The sequence below is a fragment of the Electrona antarctica genome, assembly GCF_951216825.1.
Source record: "Electrona antarctica genome assembly, chromosome: 15".
Lineage (NCBI taxonomy): Eukaryota > Metazoa > Chordata > Actinopteri > Myctophiformes > Myctophidae > Electrona > Electrona antarctica.
Window position 1 is genome coordinate 19,962,782 of NC_136796.1, and position 20,064 is coordinate 19,982,845.

General features: G+C 43.7%; 3 protein-coding genes across 4 annotated transcripts; 1 reads left to right on the forward strand and 2 right to left on the reverse strand.

The window, feature by feature from the left end:
- Positions 1–115: 115 nt before the first annotated feature.
- uqcrb (ubiquinol-cytochrome c reductase binding protein) lies at positions 116–5,804 on the forward strand. Its single transcript, XM_079521878.1, has 4 exons — positions 116–205; positions 2,356–2,424; positions 3,133–3,299; positions 5,595–5,804. The coding sequence occupies exons 1-4, from the start codon at positions 187–189 to the stop codon at positions 5,670–5,672; spliced, it is 333 nt and encodes a 110-aa protein (XP_079378004.1). The 5' UTR covers positions 116–186; the 3' UTR covers positions 5,673–5,804.
- Positions 5,805–7,782: 1,978 nt separating this feature from the next.
- On the reverse strand, positions 7,783–11,908 carry lrrc14b (leucine rich repeat containing 14B). Its single transcript, XM_079522661.1, has 5 exons — positions 11,542–11,908; positions 10,444–10,614; positions 9,557–9,775; positions 9,053–9,294; positions 7,783–8,664 (listed from the first exon to the last, which is right to left on the reverse strand). The coding sequence occupies exons 1-5, from the start codon at positions 11,815–11,817 to the stop codon at positions 7,992–7,994; spliced, it is 1,581 nt and encodes a 526-aa protein (XP_079378787.1). The 5' UTR covers positions 11,818–11,908; the 3' UTR covers positions 7,783–7,991.
- Positions 11,909–13,643: 1,735 nt separating this feature from the next.
- Positions 13,644–20,058, reverse strand: gatad1 (GATA zinc finger domain containing 1). Of its 2 annotated transcripts, XM_079522411.1 has the most exons (6): positions 19,900–20,057; positions 18,629–18,850; positions 16,531–16,653; positions 16,358–16,417; positions 15,352–15,535; positions 13,644–14,577 (listed from the first exon to the last, which is right to left on the reverse strand). In XM_079522411.1, exons 1-6 carry the CDS (start codon positions 20,005–20,007, stop codon positions 14,387–14,389), a joined length of 888 nt encoding a protein of 295 aa, XP_079378537.1. In that variant the 5' UTR covers positions 20,008–20,057; the 3' UTR covers positions 13,644–14,386. The 2 variants fall into 2 exon arrangements, with proteins under 2 accessions (XP_079378537.1, XP_079378538.1); XM_079522412.1 differs by lacking the exon at positions 16,358–16,417 and having other exon boundaries at positions 15,352–15,520; positions 19,900–20,058.
- Between the last annotated feature and the right edge of the window lie 6 nt (positions 20,059–20,064).

Below are 20,064 nucleotides of genomic sequence, written 5' to 3' on the forward strand. Positions count from 1 at the left end.
ATTTTAATGTAATTGAATTGAATTGATATTGCTCTGCCCACAGTAGGCCTCGACTCTGTTGGTCCAATGGGCTGAGGGCTCGTGGCCGTGAACAGCCAATCGCAGCACAGAGGGCGGGAGATGCCAGAATAGAGCTCCCACAATCCACCTCTCTCGTGACGTCGCCTCGGTCTTCAGATTATCAAGATGGCGTCGAGGGCACCAGGTAATTTATCTCCCCTTCTCTCTGACTGTCTGACATATGTTTACTGCTGTACAGTTATAACGCTTATAAACACACCATATATTCGTTTATTATTCTCATTGTTTCTTATTTAATCGTTCTAGTGCTCGTTAACGTTAAATAACGTCATGGGGTGTGTCTATGTGGGGTCACTCTTCTCCGGTGTGTATGTCCTCTAACTAGCCTTGCTAACGTGGCTAGGCTAACGTTACGAAAATAGCAAATCTACAAGCTCACATCGTGTCGCGTTCGCGACGCGTTGTGAGCTTGTAGATCTGCTATTTTCGTACGAGTGAGACCGACGTACGACGAAGTCAGGCAGTCAGCTGGGGCGTTTTTATAGGTTTGCTTGGTGATGGAGACCAGTATATCATGATATTATTTATATCATGATATTATTTCTGGTTATCTGGTCTTATAATCGTTGACAATATAGGCTCATTACTCTTTAACATATGCGTTATCATACATTAACTTAGGCTCTACTGTATTATGTTAGCACTATATGTAGCATGTGTTCATTGTGATCTGTTATCTCATGCAGTGGTTTGTTTCAGTTGTCATATTTGTCGTTCAAATAATTGCCTTTAATGATTTGATTCATTGTACCTTTGTCATTGGATGTTTTAAACATAGAAAATGCATTGCTGTTTGTTTGCAGAGGGCAGATAAAAAAATAACATATACATACACAAACGACCTGTACCAATAATAAAAATAAATAATCTGCTAATACCAAAACATGTAATACACAGCCAAATTAGCCAATCCAGCTATTTTACAATCTCACAACACATAGTGATGTGACACGTGAGCTTGTAGAGCTGCTATTTTCAACACATTGAAAATAGCAGCACGTCTGATAATTATGAAAAAATAAATAATATTTGTGATGTGGGCCAATAACGTTGTTAATCTATGTATTATATATGTTCCTAAATGATCTGATCTGTTCTGAGGTCAGCCGGGTCACTTCACTCTAATGACAGAGGCTGGAGGTGAGATTTGTGTCAAAAATGGACGTGACTGCCACAGTGCCACTGCCTCCAGGTCAAGGACCTCTGTCACTAGACCTGTCACAGTCCACCTGGCAGCGCAATGATTTATAATTAATTAATTATAAAATATTAGTTACATATATACCATTATAGCCATAGTAGTACATTGTTGAGTTTGATTATACTGGTCAAATCAGTCATATGTTATTTGTCATATCTGCCCTGTGCAGTTTTTAATTACTTTATTTTTATGTTCCAGTGTTGACTGCAAAAAATACAATTAAATCATTGTATGACAGGGGTTGACACTATGGTCTCAGAGGCACTTGCCCGTCGGTCAAGTACAGGACAGGTCATGTTATACTTGCCCAAAGGTCATACCAACTTGCCCAGAAAGTAAATCGTCCATTATATGATGATGGGTCAAATTTTAATTACCGTTCAATTTAACAGTTACAGAGCTCTCTGGCCACGTTCAGGTGTTTGAGCAGATAACTCATCCATGTTGTGTTTATAGACGGTTGCTTCCCCTCTCAAACGAGCACTTGCCGGGTTGGGCAACCTGAAAGCAAACTCAACCTGCCAGGGGCAGGTGGGCAACCCTTAGTGTCAACGCCTGTATGGAAATGTATTGTCAATGCCAACAGAAATGTGATGTCAAGACTGGGCACCTCTGTCTGTGATCTCGTGTTGAGTTGTAACTTAAGTCCCTGCAATTGGACCCATTTATAAAGTATGCTGATGGAATAAAACAGTCCAGATGGATTATGAATATTTTAGTTGACTGGGGTCGCCCAGGGCTCTATCCATGGTCCACTTTCCATCCACCAAAATCTCTGCTGAAAATAGCCGAACTACATTGTGATGACGTGTTGCGAACTTGTAGATCGGCTATCTTCACTTCACTGAATGTTAGCCCACTGAATAGAAAAATTAGGGTTAATGTGGTTAATCACTTAAACCCTTTATGGTTGACCGGAGTCCCTTGGGTGTGTCCTTTCTGTTTTCACTCTACATGAAACATCTACGAAAATAGCATATCGACAAGATCACAGCACGTTGCAACGCGTAGTAAACTTGTCGACCTGCTATTGTAGTAATTGTTGCCTGTGTGTCTTTCTTGTCTCTTCACAGTAGCGACAGGGAGGCTCTTGGAAGCGTTCCACAAATGGTATTATAACCTGTGTGGCTTCAACAAGATCGGTAAGAATAATGTAACGTGCACATAATCTAAAGCAAGGTTACCCAAACTAATTTCATCACAGAGGAAACAGAATGTCTTGGCACTATGTACTCATGGTGCGGCAGTGGGTGTAGAGTGGCCGGATTGGAATTGTGACGTTCCCAGTTTGATCTCGGACTCCCCCAGAGTTAGTGTCGAACTGTCCTTGAGCAAGACTCTGAACCCCTAATTGCTCCAGATGTGCAGGTTAGTACCTTGCATGGTTTCCTCCGCCATCGGTGTATGAATGTGTCTGTGTGAATGGGTGAATGTAATGCACATCTATGTAAAGCACTTTGGATAAAGTGCTATATAAATGCACTTAAATCAGGACAAATTATTAATTGCCAACTTGCCGCCACTATTTCTGAACTAAAGTGTATGATTGCATAATAATAACTGGTAGAATGGGGGCTATACGTTTTGGATTAGTGAGGTTTGGAATAACCAGGTTTAAGAATCCTGTATGTGTACATCACTGCTATAGCATTTTCATGTCAAGGGCTCATAAATGTATGTGTTTGGCTGCTGACCCCCATATGAAAATATTAGGTGCCAGGGACTGGACCCCCATAAGCGATAGATTTTGTGAGAAGATTTGTGTTAAAACTGTAGCAAATGTTTCAAAAGTAGCTCATCTTCAAGCTCACAAACGTGTCCTGATTTTGTGATTGTGTGTGTGTGTTAAGGTTTGATGCGTGATGACACCATCCATGAGGACGACAACGTGAAGGAGGCGCTGCGGAGGATTCCAGAGACAGTCTACAATGATCGGATGTTCCGAGTTAAGAGAGCCCTAGACCTCACCATGAAGATGCAGATCCTGCCCAAAAACCAGTGGACACAATATGAGCAGGTAGGCCTTGATGCAAGTGACTTCTGGACTTGGGGGTGCAACTGTTAGGGCTGTCACGATTATGACATTTGCTTGACAATTATTGTCAATTCAAATAATTGCAATTAACGGATGTGTTTCTGTCGGTGAACATTGGAACATAATAATTCAAACACTCGAACTGGGAACCTTCTGTTTCCCAAGTGTCTGCTGTACCTCCTGAGCCACTGCCACCCCAAACAGGGTGGAATACAATGATGATACTTGCCAGATGGTTAAACATACATAATTCCACTTAATATTGTGCTAATTATTAAGGAAACACAGTGCTTAATGTGGGGAGATCCTTTCACACTTTTTCACAACACAGATTGGGACGTTGCCTAACAAAACCCCAGTTTATACCACTGTGTCCCTCGCCAGCAGTAGGCTATGCACTGGAAACATGTGCATGACATCTATCTATTTATGCATCAAGTCTCTGTACGTGTGTATGTACGTACGCCTGTAATCCACGTAACTCGAAAACCATTGGCCCCACTGACTTAAAATTTGACACACGTGTTCCACACCACCGCAGGGAGTGCAGTGCCCGGTGTCAAGTCTGTCGGATTACAGGTTGTCAGCACAAAAGCCTCTGCCCGGGCTCCGGACAGGGCCCAAACCAGATCACCCCCAGATCTCCATATATGGAGCTGGCCTGTTCTGACATCACAATGTCTTCTGACATCACAATGATGCGCGACCTCGCCCTTTATTAGCCAATTGATCACACCTGATCACCCCCCAACTGTTCTAGTTATTTCAAAGAACTAAAAATCACACCTGTGTGAAGTGAGGGGCGCTCTTACCATCGTACATCATCATGACGTAACATGTCGATTTGCATTCCATTCATTGTTAATGGGAATTGAATCATTGTGTAGGACAAACATTCTGATTTGCTCAGACACATTCGACTGCATGTCCGACCGTTGTTTCCGCATGTCGGTCCGTTGGTGTCTAATCTGCGTGTGCATCCCGTCACAATATTGAGAAGTCTCTTGATAACAGCCCGTATTGCTGCACAGTTAGAAACTGCCTCTGAACTCTTTAGATACAGTAACTCAATACAGTGCACACAAAAAAACAAGACTGTATTTACCCAAACCGATTATTTTACAAAGGTCACAATTAGGGATGTCAACGGGTAACCAGATAGCCGGTTAGCCGACCGTGAAGAAATATCAGAGTATGCTGTTATCAGCTTTACGGCTAATTTGCATAATAATAAATGCGTGTTCTGATCTTAAATCCCTTTATTTTAGATCGTTTTTTAGTAATAGTACAACATAAACATTACAGAGACTTTAGTTGTCACTGTACAATACTTTAAAACAGTTGTCATGTTGCACACATGCCTTGCATTGCGTTATTTGCGCCGCCCGCGTTGAAAACAATGTATTTCAAACTCCAGCTTGTCGCACTCCAGGCTGTATGAACAGTGCTGTTTTCTGCCCCCTCAATGGCACAAAGTTCTCTGTTGTACTTCAATGGGTACAAGCCTACCAACGGTAGCTTTGCGGTAGTCAAAACTAAAAGCAAGTGACAGCGAGACGAGATTAACACAACATGTCGACCGTATCAATGCAGAGACCTACTTGGCATTATTAAATCCATTATTGGCCTGGGGGGAGAAAGTTTACAGCTGCTGTCGCCTCCTCCTCCTCCAATCTGTCTTCCCACACTGGCACGGCTTACGGCTATCAAGTTAGCCATGTGCTATCTGTGTTTGAGGGTTTTCTCGTCAGCGAAAAGTCAACAAACGGAACACGTTGACATGCATGCTGATCTTCCTTAGTCCTTACTAATAATAAAATGCTTAGCCCAAGCGGCCAGTGGCTCTGGACTTATTTATGTTTTGGACTAAGCAGACCGCCGGACCCCTGTACTGTAGACACGTGCAGATGCGATGCGTTGTTTATTGATGATTAAGCCTACAACAATTTCTTTGTAAGTGTAAATGTTGCTTTTTTGTTTGTCTTTTAAAAGGAGCATGAATAAATGTATACCTTCTTTATATAACCTTGAAGCTGGACAGGAAAACAAACTTGTTTCATGCAAGCTGTGCAGCTTACCACAGCCGGGGCCCATTTCATGAACGAGCCAAAGTGCTTTTGACCAATGGGCTCGACTCAATTAATTCATTGCAAAAGTAATCTATAGAATAATCGCTACGGAAACTCATTTATAGTTGGAGTGCTAGCCAAATTTGATGTAGTAAAATGTTTAGTTTTTAGTGACGGATGCTCACGTTGTCCATGTTGCCTTCCACAGGACATCCATTACCTGACACCTTACCTGACCGAGGTTATCCGTGAGAAGAATGAGGAGGCAGATTGGGCGAAGAAATAAAGCGGCTGCTTATGGTTTAGTTGTCCTTTTAGTGTGACTGTCCCCTGTTGTAATATAATATGAAATAAATTGTAACCTATTGCACTGTGTGCTCATTAAAGAAATGTACATTTTTTGGATCGGTAACAATGACCAGGCTTTTTTGTCTTTCAGTTCTTACCATTTGTCTACTGGTAAATGTCTGAAAATGAAACTTAACATGATGAATCAAGCATAATAATGATACACTTTATTTATAAGGCGCCTTTCAGGGCACTCAAAGTCGCCATACAGGTTAAAAACACAGTTAAAAAGTCAAAACAAAACTAAGGCACAGCTTGCAGCAGAAGACAACAAATAGAAAAGATCAAGTGTGAACAAACAATATTAATTTACAAGACACGACATATAGTGCTGTCGAACACGTTTTTGAAAGCTTGGAAATGTTTTATTCTGCAACACTTTTACATGTTGTGGGGGTTCCTGCTTTATCTCTCAGCTAAGGGGTCCTTGGCCTTTAAGACCAGGAAAATACACACTATTACAACATCCAAAACCCCAGACATAGGCCTATAGCCTCTAGGCTCATATCACAATATACAGTAGTAGTTTATATTTTGTCCAGCCTTAGGGGCGATTCATACTCCTATTTTAGTGCCGAATAAAAGTCGGTTCGGCTCTGTAGAGCCTACAATGTGACGTCATTTGAGGTTCGGGGGGGCGGGTACCGTCCTAAAGTCGGCTCTTCGGTGCTACTGAAAATTTCTGACGAGCCGAAATCATTTCGGCACTACAGCGCCGAAACAGCGGTAAAATAGGAGTATGAATCGGCCCTAAGAGACCAAATTTACATTATGCCTGGCTGAAAAACTGTCCTGCTGCCTATAGAGTCTAGACACACATTTGACTTCTATTAAAGCTGCACTATGTAACTTTACTCTTCTACCCCGGATTTGAACCTGCAAAAGTGCTGAAGTCTTTACCATTGAGCCAATAGAGCCTGGGGATAAATTGAATCCTGAGATTAAGGTCAGGGAGACAAAAACAACCACTCCAATGTTATGTTATATTGCATTAAAATACTGTACCAAAGAGATTGGACAAAATGAACATTCATAAGAAGAAAGTTACATATTTCTACTACTCTAAATGGTATTGCCAAAATCTAAAAAGCCCACAACACGCCACGATGCCCTGCGATGCCACAATGCGGCAAGTGATACTGTTGCACTTGTATAAATCAGGTTTTGTGTCAGAGTGTCTACACCGAGACACATCTTTAGAAATCAGATTTAGTCCGGCAGGGACCGGGTTGTCCAGGTTGTGGAGTAGGAAATTTGGTATATAGTATTTTTTTTTATTGGCCTAGAATATTGTCTACCGGTATATACATACATTCATGAGTCCACTTGCTGACCGGCTGTCGGTATTGAACAATTGTTTATATAGGGGTTTCTTGTGACCCTTCATTAACATTCTATATAAGGCAAAAATGACAAACATTCCTTGTGTTTTAAGTAGCATGATGTGACATGTCAAACTAGAGAGAGTTTTCATGATTCTGAATCCATTCCAAGCATTAGTTTTGCTTTTGCACAAAAAACACTCCTTGGGCTAAAAACAGCCATAGCCACTTTGTCATGATGGCTATGGCTGTTATTGACAGCTGGCCAGCAAGTGGATTCATGAATATGTATATAGACAATATTTTAGGCCAATAAAAAAGACCATATAAATACAAATTTCCCACTTTAAACAAAAGAAGCCTGTTGACTGCCGGACTAATTTGAAAGGTATTTCAAACCACCTAGCAATGTGGTTTAAATATTTGTAAAGCTTTAAACTGACCCCCAAAACTAACTACAAATGTCACTTGTGTGACATGGGAAGATGGGAAAATGTTGAAGATGTCGTGTCCGCTTATGTCCAGGAGTGTGAGGGCCTCGCTGTGGATGCTTATGTCCAGGAGTGTGAGGGCCTCGTTGTGGATGCTTATGTCCAGGAGTGTGAGGGCCTCGTGGATGCTTATGTCCAGGAGTGTGAGGGCCTCGTGGATGCTTATGTCCAGGAGTGTGAGGGCCTCGTTGTGGATGCTGTTGCCCATTGTGGCTGCCACATGACTTCACTGCTTAAAGCTAACATTAAAAGTCTTTTAATTCATTGCAGATTCACTGCCACTACTACGAGACATGAATGCAATGTGTTATTGTATAAAACGAAACCAGTCACAAGATGTATTTCTAGGCTATTGGCCACATGACACATATCACGTCCTCATAAAGTGCCCTTAAACATTAAAAGTCCATAGACTTGGCTGACATGACATAATTTCATTCTGGGTTACTTTGTCTGACTTTGGGACCTCCTGTTGTCCACATCAGTGATGGTCTGAATGAAGCTCCCCATGATGTTGTTAAAGGACTTCAGGATGGTAACCCCCAGCTCATTGCTGGTTTCGTTGATTTCCGGGTCGTAGGCGCCCGTGAGCGGCGTGCACACCTCCACGTTCCTCCCGGCTCCCGCCAGGATGCCCATCACTCCAGCCCTGACCTCCTCAAACATCTCCCGGTTGTACTGCTGCAGGGCCGAGTCATCCACGGGATACGTGAGGTCGTCGGGGTAGCAATCGCGCGGCACCGGCATCTCCACGTACCTCAGCTTGGGAAGGACGACGCTGACCGCCGAGAAGATCTGCCGCAGCGCCGTGGAGCTCAGCGGGTTCCCCAGCAGCTTGAGCTCGCGGAGAGCCCGGCAGGGCGCCAGAGCACGGAGGAAATCGTCCACGTGCTCGTCCTCAATGCCGCACTCCTCGAGGACGAGACAGGTGAGAGTGGCCGAGGAGTGGCTGAGCAGCTTGCGGAAGGTGTTGGGGAAAATGTCGAAGATGTCGTGTCCGCTTATGTCCAGGAGTGTGAGGGTCTCGCTGTGGAGGCTGTTGGCCAGGTAAGCCATGTCCACCTGGTTCAGGCTGCAGTTGGCCACTTCCAGACACTGAAGTGGAGTGTAGAGTGGACTGGAGAGACAGGACAGAACATGGGATCAACTAGATTAGAGGCCTAATTAAAACAAAAAAAACAATAGAGGTGGGCTTAACAGTGGTCACCTGTAGGTATACTAATAAGGGCAGGCTTTTGTGTGCACCCCAGACAGTTGTTAAGATTCAATATTTAGTATGGGTGTAGGGTTTCATCTGACAGCCTAGTATAGGGATAGTGTGGACAATATGTCAAGTCAAGGTTAATATTTTTAAATGGTTTTGCCAATGATTTTAGTGTTGGTCATGGTCATACTACTGATTGTAATTACTGTACGGTTTTGTTCTGCTGAGCATCTCTGATGTAAAATCATGAATGACGATAAAGATGTACTTCCAGAGAGACTGTGGACCCTCTCTCTCTCACCTCAGCAGTCTGCGCAGGTGTCCGGTGAGCGTGGAGAAGCCCATGTAGAGTTCGGTCAGGTGCTTGAAGCGCGCCAGCAGCTCCCCGATGGTGGCCAGCAGGTCCTCCTCGTCCGAGCCCAGCCTGCGCACGTCCAGCGCCCCCGCGGGAAGCGTCAGGGACTGCAGCTTGGGCATCTCCACCCTGGACAGCAGCACCTCCAGGTGAGGAGCCTCCAGCGAGATGTTGTGCACCATCTCCAGCTTCACCAAGGACAGGGCAGAGTATGTTCATACAATATAAGTTATATAATTGTGGTGGTTGTATATGGTCGCCCTGCTTTTCTATTGAGACATTTAGATCCTGTGTCTAGGTTGGACACGACCTTTGACACAATCCTGTTTCTGGTTTTACACGAATTTGGACCTAAAGCTCAAAATGATTAAACATCGACATTTTAGCACTGGCACAAGAGAACCGGGTTACAATACCTTTAGAACAGAAATAAAATAGAACTATAATAACCTTGGTAAGGGACTCCTCCGGCTCGGTCAAGCGGAGGACGTAGAACAGCTGCTTGAGCGCCATGGAGTCGGCGCGGAACCCGACAAAGCGCAGCTTGAGCGGGCAGTGGCGCAGCAGCAGAAAGGCCTGCACCACCGGCTCGTAGTTACGTCCCGTCACAAAACCGTTCAGACGGACGTCCACCGACGTCTGGAAGGCATACGAGGCGATGTCGGCAGTCTGCGTGACATTAATAGGCCGGCTGTCACAAGCAGTGGTGGAAAAGGTGCTCACATTTTTTTACTTTGCAACACAGCAATGACGTTGTAGGAACTAGGAACAATGTTAAAGTAAAAGTATTCATCATTTACTTGAGTAAAAGTACACAAGTGTTGTGCATCAAAATAACAGTAGAAAGTAAAGAAAAATCAATCATTATGCAGAAGGTTTTCAAATGTATGAAATCTAAATTATAATCATTATGCAGAAAGTTTTCAAATGTATGAAATCTAAATCATAATCATTATGCAGAAAGTTTTCAAATGTATGAAATCTAAATCATAATCATTATGCAGAAAGTTTTCAAATGTATGAAATCTAAATCATAATCATTATGCAGAAAGTTTTCAAATGTATGAAATCTAAATCATAATCATTATGCAGACATTTTTCAAATGTATGAAATCTACAAGCTCACAATGCGACACGTTGTAAGCCTGTAGATCGGCTATTTCCACATACTGTATAAAGACTGTATTAATTATTATGTATTTTAATTATTGATACAGTTACTCATTTCTTTGTATATTTCAGTTATTATATACCAGTTAATTTATGCCCCCAAAAAACAACACAACAATTAACCGTTGGGTAAAATGCTATGATAGTGTGTGTGACTAGTCCTATACCTGCATGGCCACCAGAGTCTCATAACACATCTGTGTGAGCATCATGGTCCTGGCCCAGCGGCCCAGTGTGGCTCCGCAGGGACAGGCCTGGTGCTCTGTGTCCTTCAGGCCAGTCAGGTCCACCACGCGGAGGGTCTTGGCGTACGTGGTCGCAGGGCTCAGCACGTAGTCCTTCACGGAAACACAAAATGTAACAGCATTTTCCTTCGTTGAGACTATGTCTAGTCCGGGGGGGTCCTTTCCTTTGTCATGCAAAGAACCACCAAATAGCCAAAGTGTTGTTTAAAAAAGAAACGCACATAGCCAAAGCAAGACCAAAGAGAATGCTGCGAACCTGCGACATACAACCTATATAGAGAGCATTTAACTATGAACCCCAGGCCAGCATCCTTATTCTGGGGGCAAAATCACCGCTCACAGCGCCTTCCATTGCAACACGTTACGAGCTTGTTGATTGGCTATTTTTGGTGAATTTATTTGGTGTAGAGCAGTGGTTTATGTTACGCTCTCAAGAGTTAAATTATTGTTAAACATCTGCATTAATTTACAAGAAGTCTACACAATTTGAGCATGTAGAAGAATTGTTATTTTGACCGTTTGCCTGTTATCTCTCCTGTGGTACCACATCAATACAGAATGGAATTGTGGATCAAATACACTGACACCACGCTAGACAGGAACGCCCAAAAACGTCACATCCGAATTTTCTATGGCTGCCAATGCAACTTGGTCCAATCTATGCCGATGCTATCTAACTTGCGGAGGTAGCGTGCCTTGTCCACGGGCAACAGATCTTTCAACGTATGGCATTGCAAATACGTTTGATAATCGCTACTCTGCTCAATATTGTTTTGAAAATGCCGCAAATTGCATTGCAGTGAACGAGCGAAAATCACAACTTCCCCCGTTTGTGGGCGGAGTCACAGTTTGAGGCGCTGTTTACGCGCCGTGGTGTCAGTGTATATTATCCAATGATAAATATTATTTATTTTTGATATATGAAAAGGGTTTGAAAACTACTGGTGTAGAGGGGACCAGGTATATAGAGCCCTGGGGGGACTCTGGTCAACTAACAATGGTTTAATTAAGTGGTTATACCCTCAAGCCGGTCAGAAAGGCCTCCAGGCTAACCCGGCAGGTGCGGGAGGTGAGGTCCGCGGGGCAGTCGGCCGTGCTTCCCAGCAGCCTCTGCACGTTGAGCTCTGGGAGAGGCCAGTCGCGCACCAGGGCGTGGAGCAGCTCCGCCTCTTCACGCAGGTAGCAGGCCTTGAAGAGGAGCGGGTAGAGGTTAAACGAAACGCAGTTGAGGTTCTCCACGGCGGAGGGACCGCTTTGGCTGAAACCCTCTGCCGCGAGGAACCTTAGAGACTGCATGGTCCAATACAAACCCACGTCGGATGTTCAGTCCTTCTGAGGCTGTGTGTGTACAGTGTACACCAAAGTGTTTCTCCAGCTGAGGGTGCTCACCGAAAATATTGAAAATATTTATACTCTCAGAGTCTCAGGAAACAGATAAAATACCGCACATGCAGTGCAAAATCAGAGCGTTCAGATCCTTGTCATACTGCTGGCATTACCGAAAATAAACAATTAAAAATGTAAATAAAAAAGAACGTCTTGGTGGACACGACCCCTTGAGGTTGTCAGCTGCTGGCTTCTTAACTTAAGCTAATGGTAGTAGTCAGCCATGTAAGACCCATGTTTCGGCCCTTCTGTTTTTTGTTGACTTCCTCTGTTGCTGTCCCTGTCGTGCAATCGTGGTTTTGGGGCTCCGTGTTTGACTGTGGCGTGACAGGAATGAGGCATGGGCTCTGGTGGTCGGCGCTAGCCCAGCGAGGAAGGTATTTTTAGAAGCAGCTGTCTCATGTCCTTAGTGTGACTCCGACACGGGGTCTACTTTTGTCACCTTCAGTCAAAGCTTTAGCACAGCAACAATGAACTCAATGCACGCATGAAGCCATCCAACTCTGTCCCTCATCATTGAAATGACCTCCTACTGTAAACAAACACACCAGTGAAGAGAATAACAACAGAACTATATTACAACAACTGTATACTCCCCTCTCACACACATAAACTACAAACACAGTATGCAATGCAACCAACTACATGCAACCAACTACAACTACTGTATGGTTTCAGTGGCATGTAAATATTCTGCAGCCTCATATGTGATCGATTTGTGTGTGAGTGATGTTAGGATGTGGTGGAGAGAGATTGTGACAGTTTATTTAATACATTGAGTCTGACAGCAGGGAATAGACAAGTTGAAGGCTTGCAGTATCCAACAACCAAACGCAAAACAGTGTCAAAGTGTTTGCCTGTAACCATGCACATGGTTAGGACAAATTATTCTGAAATGTAAACTAAAAAATCACAACCGTATGAACTGAGTGGTGTAAGGTCTTATATAGCCTGATCAGCTGATGTAATGCCTGACGTAATGAAATCACACCCGGGTGAACTGGGTTTTTTGAGCACAGACAGACAGACACGTAAACTAACAAAGCCAGTCGTAGGAGTGGTTTACACCACTCAAAAATATATAAGAATAATAAATAAGGGATTTGCCCAGGTTTGTGGGATGTGTGTAGGCCTACATACAGTAATACTGAATTACTTTATTGCAGAAATGATGTATTTCCAATTGATGAAAAGAGTTACTTTCAAGTTGTGTGTGTGTGAGAGAGAGAGAGAGAGAGAGAGAGAGAGAGAGAGAGAGAGAGAGAGAGAGAGAGAGAGAGAGAGAGAGAGAGAGAGAGAGAGAGAGAGAGAGAGAGAGAGAGAGAGAGAGAGAGAGAGAGAGAGAGAGAGAGAGAGAGGCTTATAGCACATACACAGTCAAACAAAAACTAAAGCCATATTTTAAACTTTACGATGGTGTTGCAACAATGGGGGCAGAACACGTGTTTCTCTCTCTATAGATTGTGATAAATCTCCTCTACTGTACTAAACAGTATATCGTTTAGAATCCACCACTCCCGAATGAAGTATCTGTCTGGTGCTGGGAATCTGGTCCTGGTGATGTCTCACCTAGACACAGGATCTGACATTGCGCAGGAAACCGGGTTCAAATCCAGGTAGAAAGTGGCATAGTGCAGCTTTAACATCCATCAGCACTGTATAGTTGGCCACTGTTAATTGCATCAGTCTATGAATAAAGTTCAATACGTTGTTTTAGAAAATCATAGATATCGAAATTGATGGAAAAGAGTCCTGTTTAATACCAAATACAAAAATGACAACCCAATGAATGCTGTGCATGCCATCATATATTCAACAATTCATATGCCATCACATCATGGAATTGATAAGTTTGTAGGACCAGTTCTATTCAGCATGAGACACGGTCATACCACAGTACCAGATTATAAATGAGTCTTTTAACCTGCTTAAAATGTGGCGTATATTGTGTTTGTGTATAAAAGCTGCAATCTGGGACTTATTTCAATTAATAAAACAATCTGTATGGTACATTACTCCCAATACGATTCAACTAGCTGCTATCTGCAGTGACAAGTAGAACTGCCCAAAGTACGAGCGCAATATCAAATCTCCCACGGAGATATATTGTCTTGGAAGGTGATTTTGTCTTGAAGGAGTGGTAGGTAAGTAGTCAGGCAGGCAAGTAGACAGGAAGGTGTACATGTGGTGGGTCTCCCATGCAGGAGACCCCAGGGTCCAAATCCCAGATTGAAGCTTTAAATGACAGGTTTCAACAAGTGACATACCTTCTGTATTTTAGACCATCAACTTGGCTCCACTATATTGCATTTAAAAGCCACTTCAATCCTATATACATGAGTTAACCGGGGTCCCGCTCTATACTAGGTCCATTAGTATTTCCCTCTACACCAAATATCTAGGACTAAAATAGCACATTTTCACATTTATGTACAAAGTGTGTTTGCAACACAACAAAGTCCAGAATCCCAGGGTCTTGCTAACTGGTCCCTGCAGAGGATTCTTTGATAGTGATGGCTGGCGTAGGTCCAATATGCGTCCACACGTAACCTTTCTCCGGCCGCATGGGGAGCGTCGGGAACGGAGAGCTCCGGGACTTGAAGTACTCGGACGGGGCGTGGCACACAAACTCCAGGTACTCCATCTTTCTGGGGAGATCTTCCTCTGGGCCTAGAAACCGTAAATGAATGGTGAAATGGTGCATTTATATAGCACCTATAACCAAAGTGCTTTACAATGTGTGCAACATTCACCCATTCACACACCGACGGTGCAGGGAAATATATTTATGCTGCTGCATGTCTAAGGTGGGAGAGTGTAGTGAGACAGGAAGCCATGGGTTATAAATATTTAACCAATGAAAATTATTAGCAAGAGCTTATGATTGAGTTAATAATACATAACTTCATGGTTAATTCAATTCATATCAGAAGGTGTGGGCTGTGGGGAGATAATCTTGAGGTGCTCAGACGGTTGAGCTAATCGTCCGGGCTAGACAAGTTTGTTTTTGTGAGACATGGTCAATATATAGACATGCTGGCCTCTATTGAATCCAAATAATTGAACTCAGTCGTGGCAACTGAGAAATATAAAGGTCAAGTCACTGGTTACACCAGCTCAGTGGCCTTGTGGTTAGAGTGTCTGTCCTGAGGCTGGGAGGTCGGGGTTCGATTCCCGGCCGGGTCATACCAAAGACTCTAAAAATGGGACCCAGTGCCTCCCTGCTTGACACTCAGCATCAAGGGTTGGCTTGGGGGTAAGTCCCTGTGACATACTAGCGGGGGTACTTGTACATCAAGCTGCCTCACGCTACAGAAACAGGAGATAGGTTCCTGCCCTATGGGCCTCGGAAAGGCTACTTACTTACTGGTTACAAATATACCACCTAGTGTGGTATATTTGTAACCAGTGACTTGACCTTTATATTTCCCTGCTATTTCTTACCAACAATATAAGTCCCGGGATCAAAGCCGTTCTTGGGGCTGGCTTGTGTGGGCAGCAGCCAGGTCAGAGCGGCGCTCTTCTCACAGTACTGGTCCTGGACAAACCCTCGGATCTGAGCGTAGTACGACTTCCCATCGTCCTCGTCTGTCACCTTGATCACATCGCCTATCTGAAAGTACACACCCTGCGGGTACAGCACAATAGCAAACTCAATAAATCATAGTACATCATATACAAACACTGGTTCTCAACATGTAATCTGGGGTACCCCAGTGGTCCTTTAAGACATTTTAGTTAAGAGTTAAGGGTCTGTGACTGAGTGTAATTGTATGGAACTTAATGGCCCCATTCCATTTGTACACACTGAGTTAAGTTAGCGCTAAGGTTTTTACAGTGTAGTTAAAAATGGTGGATGGAGATCCATAGCCTAATGCATATTGACCTGGGGTTCCTTAATTAAAGAGGTTGAGAATCACTATAGTAGCAAAATACATCATATGCAAATACTACTGTTTGGCTTTACAGTATGATGTTGCCGTCTTTAACAATAGCGCCGAAAATATAGCTGTATATGTAATCAGTTCTGCTGTGAATGCCGTGTCGCCATGTACAGATAAAGATGTCCCTGTGAATCTCATGTAAAGGTGGAGATATTTTACTGAACACAAGTCTTCTGTCAGAAAATGTTTTCTTCTTCTTGTCTTGTTATGTCAGTTTGGTTTAATTAGTGTTCAATGTCCGGGGACTATGGATGGAAATGAGCATCTCTGCTAAATCCGGTGTATTTTACGCTACATTTTTATGTAATGTTCATTAATATACTCTGTCCCATCCAAATAAACCAATAAAGTAAAGTAACATCCAAGGGATTTGACAAGAGCAGACCAAAGTCACAGCAATGAATGATTAGCACACAAAGCAATATAAATTAGAATGCCACCAAGATGAATCCCTCCATGTATGGTACTGTTTGGGACTCAGACAGCATCATAAACACTGACTATACCTTGTAAAAAACAGATTCCGCTGTGATGATCGTGGAGACAGATTCCGGTGCTTTTATTGGCTGAAAAAGAGATCACATGAATAAACTGTGATTTTGTGGTTTTATTAAAACACAAACCTTTTGTTAATAGGAAAACAACTTTGTTGCGTTGGTTATAATACCCAGTAACTCACATTTTTCAGTTTAAATATGTGCCTTCTGCCTTTGCCCTTGGTTGACACCTTCTTCTCAGAGGCGGGGGCTTTGTTCCTGGTGCTTCTCAGGCGTGCAGATCTCCTGTGGATCTCCTGTTTGGACTGGACAACAGCGGCAGTCATTTAACACAATCAGATTGGACTGTTCTGCCTCAGCTGATTGGACTGTTCTGCCTCAGCTGACTTTTATTTTCAACTATATGTGTCACTTGTACTAAAAATATTGCTTGCATAAAATAACCCACCTCAATGCAGTATAAAGCTTTTAAAATTATCCTACTATAAGTAGCCAGTTGTCTTATATGCACCACTCAACAGGTCCAGTTGTCTTATATGCACAACTCAACAGGTCCAGTTGTCTTATATGCACCACTCAACAGGTCCAATTGTCTTATATGCACCACTCAACAGGTCACTTCATAGGTTGTTGCATTGTGTTAAATCTATCTATAAATGCACCACGTCTGTATGCGTGTCAAATTCGACACACACGTTCCACACCACCACAGGGAGTGCAGTGCCTGGTGTCGAGTCGGTCGGACCCACAGTTATCCAGAACCGCCCCAAAAGGCCTCTGCCCGGGCTCTGGACAGGGCCCCTGCCCAGGGTCCATATGTGGAGCTGGCCTGTTCGGACATCACACCACTCCATATTTGGGCATGCCTGACACAGAATTACACAAGCTGGCCTGTTCTGACATCACAACACTCCATGGCCTGAATAAAGGGACACAGTCAGAGAGACACATACAGAAATCTCCATATATGGGCATAAAAGGGACACCGACAGATGGATGGAACGGGTACTCTGCATTTCCAGTTGTCCTGAACCAGCACAAAAGCCTATTTTGGCATGCGTGACAAAGAACTCCATTTATGGGCCTAAAAGGGACACATACATAATAATTGGGTGGGGCATGCATTTTCGGTTGTCCAGAACCAGCACAAAAGGCTCTGCCTGGGCTCTGGTCCTGATCACCTCTATATCTCCATATAGATCTGGCCTGTTCTGGCATCACAACACGGCCACCGCTCTAGTATGGAATAATGGCAGACGGTTTCACAATTATAAACATTTCATATTTGACTCAAATTGTAATTAATTTCCAATGTTTGGAATCGAGTTAAATTAAAGCTGCATGGTGCTGGTGCAGGGGACCGGATGTGGCCCTCGGGCTGTAGGTTGCCCATGATGTGTGGGATTAATTACCATGTAAAACATGACGTCAGTTCATTCATGTAAATGAATTGTCAAAAGTAAATAAAAGATAATAATACAAACTAGAAAAAGTGCCCTTCTGGGCACAGGTCTCCACCAGGAGGATAGGACTGTGTGAGATGTTTGGCAAAATGTTTAGGAGTAATATAAATAAGTAATATGTTTGCCTTTGATGGCAATTGGATGATTTGAGGCATTTTGTTCCAAAAATGTGTTTTGCAAAAATCAACCTGTTGGTGGCGCTATAACAGGCCAATGTGAAAAGGGTGGGATACATTCCTCAGCCTAGTAAGAAAATGTGTGAAAGATTTGACGTAAATTGCATGCTGCGTTCATGATTTGAGGCTTTTGTTCAAAACGGGGCAATCTTGCAAACTGTGAAAGCCAATTATAGCCAATTAGGATGGAATATGAAATATCGGACAGATCCGACTTGAGCACATGACCATAGAGAAAATGTGTTTTACAAAATTCGGCCTCCTGGTGGCGCTATAAAAGGCAGATGTGGAAAATGCAGGTGAAAGGTTTGTCCTTGGCCTCTAGGGAGTGTGCATGCAACGTTTCACGCAGATCGGTGCAGTTTTAGGTAAACAATGTGAAAAGCTGCCTCATGGTGGCGCTATAACAGGCCGTTCTGGAAAATGCGGGGCAGAGGTTCATCGTTGGCATCCAGGGAGTGTGTGTGCAAAGTTTGGCATCGACCGGGTTAACGGTGCCGGAGATTAGCTGGTAACGGACGGACGGAAGGACACACGGACGGACACACACACGGACGGAGTGCAAAACATACTCTCTCCCCATGCCTTCGGCCTGGTGGAGACAAAAAACATGACATCAGTGTGCTGCTGTTTTAACCAACCTGCTTCCCTCCTCCTCCCCCTCCTCCATTGTTCTGCAGGGTGACGGAGGCGACGGTCTGTCCCGCAGACCCCCCGCTGGTCTTCCCCGTACAGTTATTGCAAAGGATCTCGCCCTGGGGTCCCTTCTTCCACATGGACGAGGAGGTGGTCTTGCAGACCGCGCAGCACGGCTTCAAACCCAGCGGCATGGCGCTCAACACGCTCCCAGTGATGATTACTACCTGTTGGCAATCAACAATAAACAATGTAGGTATTTTGCAGTCGCTCTCATCCAGACAGAGCGACTCACAACAAGCACTGTAAACATAATGCAGAGAGACACTGTAGTCAGTGCCTCAAGAAGTTAGGATCACATGGAAACCAAGAACCTAGCATAAGTTTAAACGATATAGAGCGGCAGTGGCTCAGGAGGTTACCGTCGAAGTGTCCTTGAGTGTGACACTGAAACCCTAATTAGTAATTTCTCCTAGTTTCCGCTGCCATCAATGGTATGAATGTGTGTGTGAATGGGTGAATGTAATGCACAATCATTGTAAAGCGTCTTGGATAAAGGTGCTATATAAATGCACCATTTACCGTTTTATTACACCGTCAAAATAACAATCTGTATGTTGAAACTATAGGATACCTAAATGGGGTTTCAAATGCAACAAGTTAGGGGGGGAAGTTAGAAGTGGGTTGAATACACAAAAGGAATTGATGATTGATTTCTTTAGGCCAGGGCATGGTTCTCAACATGGGGTTTTCATTTGGGGGACCACCTGGGGTCCAACTTCCAGCCTGAGGGTCCCCATCCCCAACTAAATGATTGCTAGTTAGGACTAGGAGTACCAAATGTAATCCGTGCATGTCTGTAACAGTTCTGAGGGTGTACAAATCCATTTGTACACTATGGATTTTACAGCATAGATTGGGGTGCCAGAGTTAATGCTATCAAATGGAAGTCGGTGGACTGATCTGATGCATATCAAAGTGGGGGTCCTTGAAATTAAAAAATGATTTTTGGAAGAATCACTGGTTTAGGTTTAGGAACTCTTCCCATCGAACCCAACGCGCTGAAATGCAATGCGTCGTGTTTGATGGAGAATCTACTACTGACTGTCGCTCTTCGAAAAGAAACGAACACGAACCTAAAGCTATCCTCAACGCGTCGCGAACCATTGTTAGCTTGTCGGCTCGTTTGTTTTCGGCGAGCGACGCGAAGTCTATAAATACAGGATCAAGACAGTATATTATTGTTAGAATCAGATGGTTTATAAAGTCAACATACAAACCAAACCGCTGCTGGGTTCTTCTGTTGTTGTCGTCTGCGACTTCTCTGGTGACTACTGTGGTGGTGTGCAATTCTGATCGGATCAAAGTGTAGCGCCACCCTCATGTCGGAATGGGACTGCTAAAACGGTTTCTTTAGTAATTATTGCAACGATTCGACGTG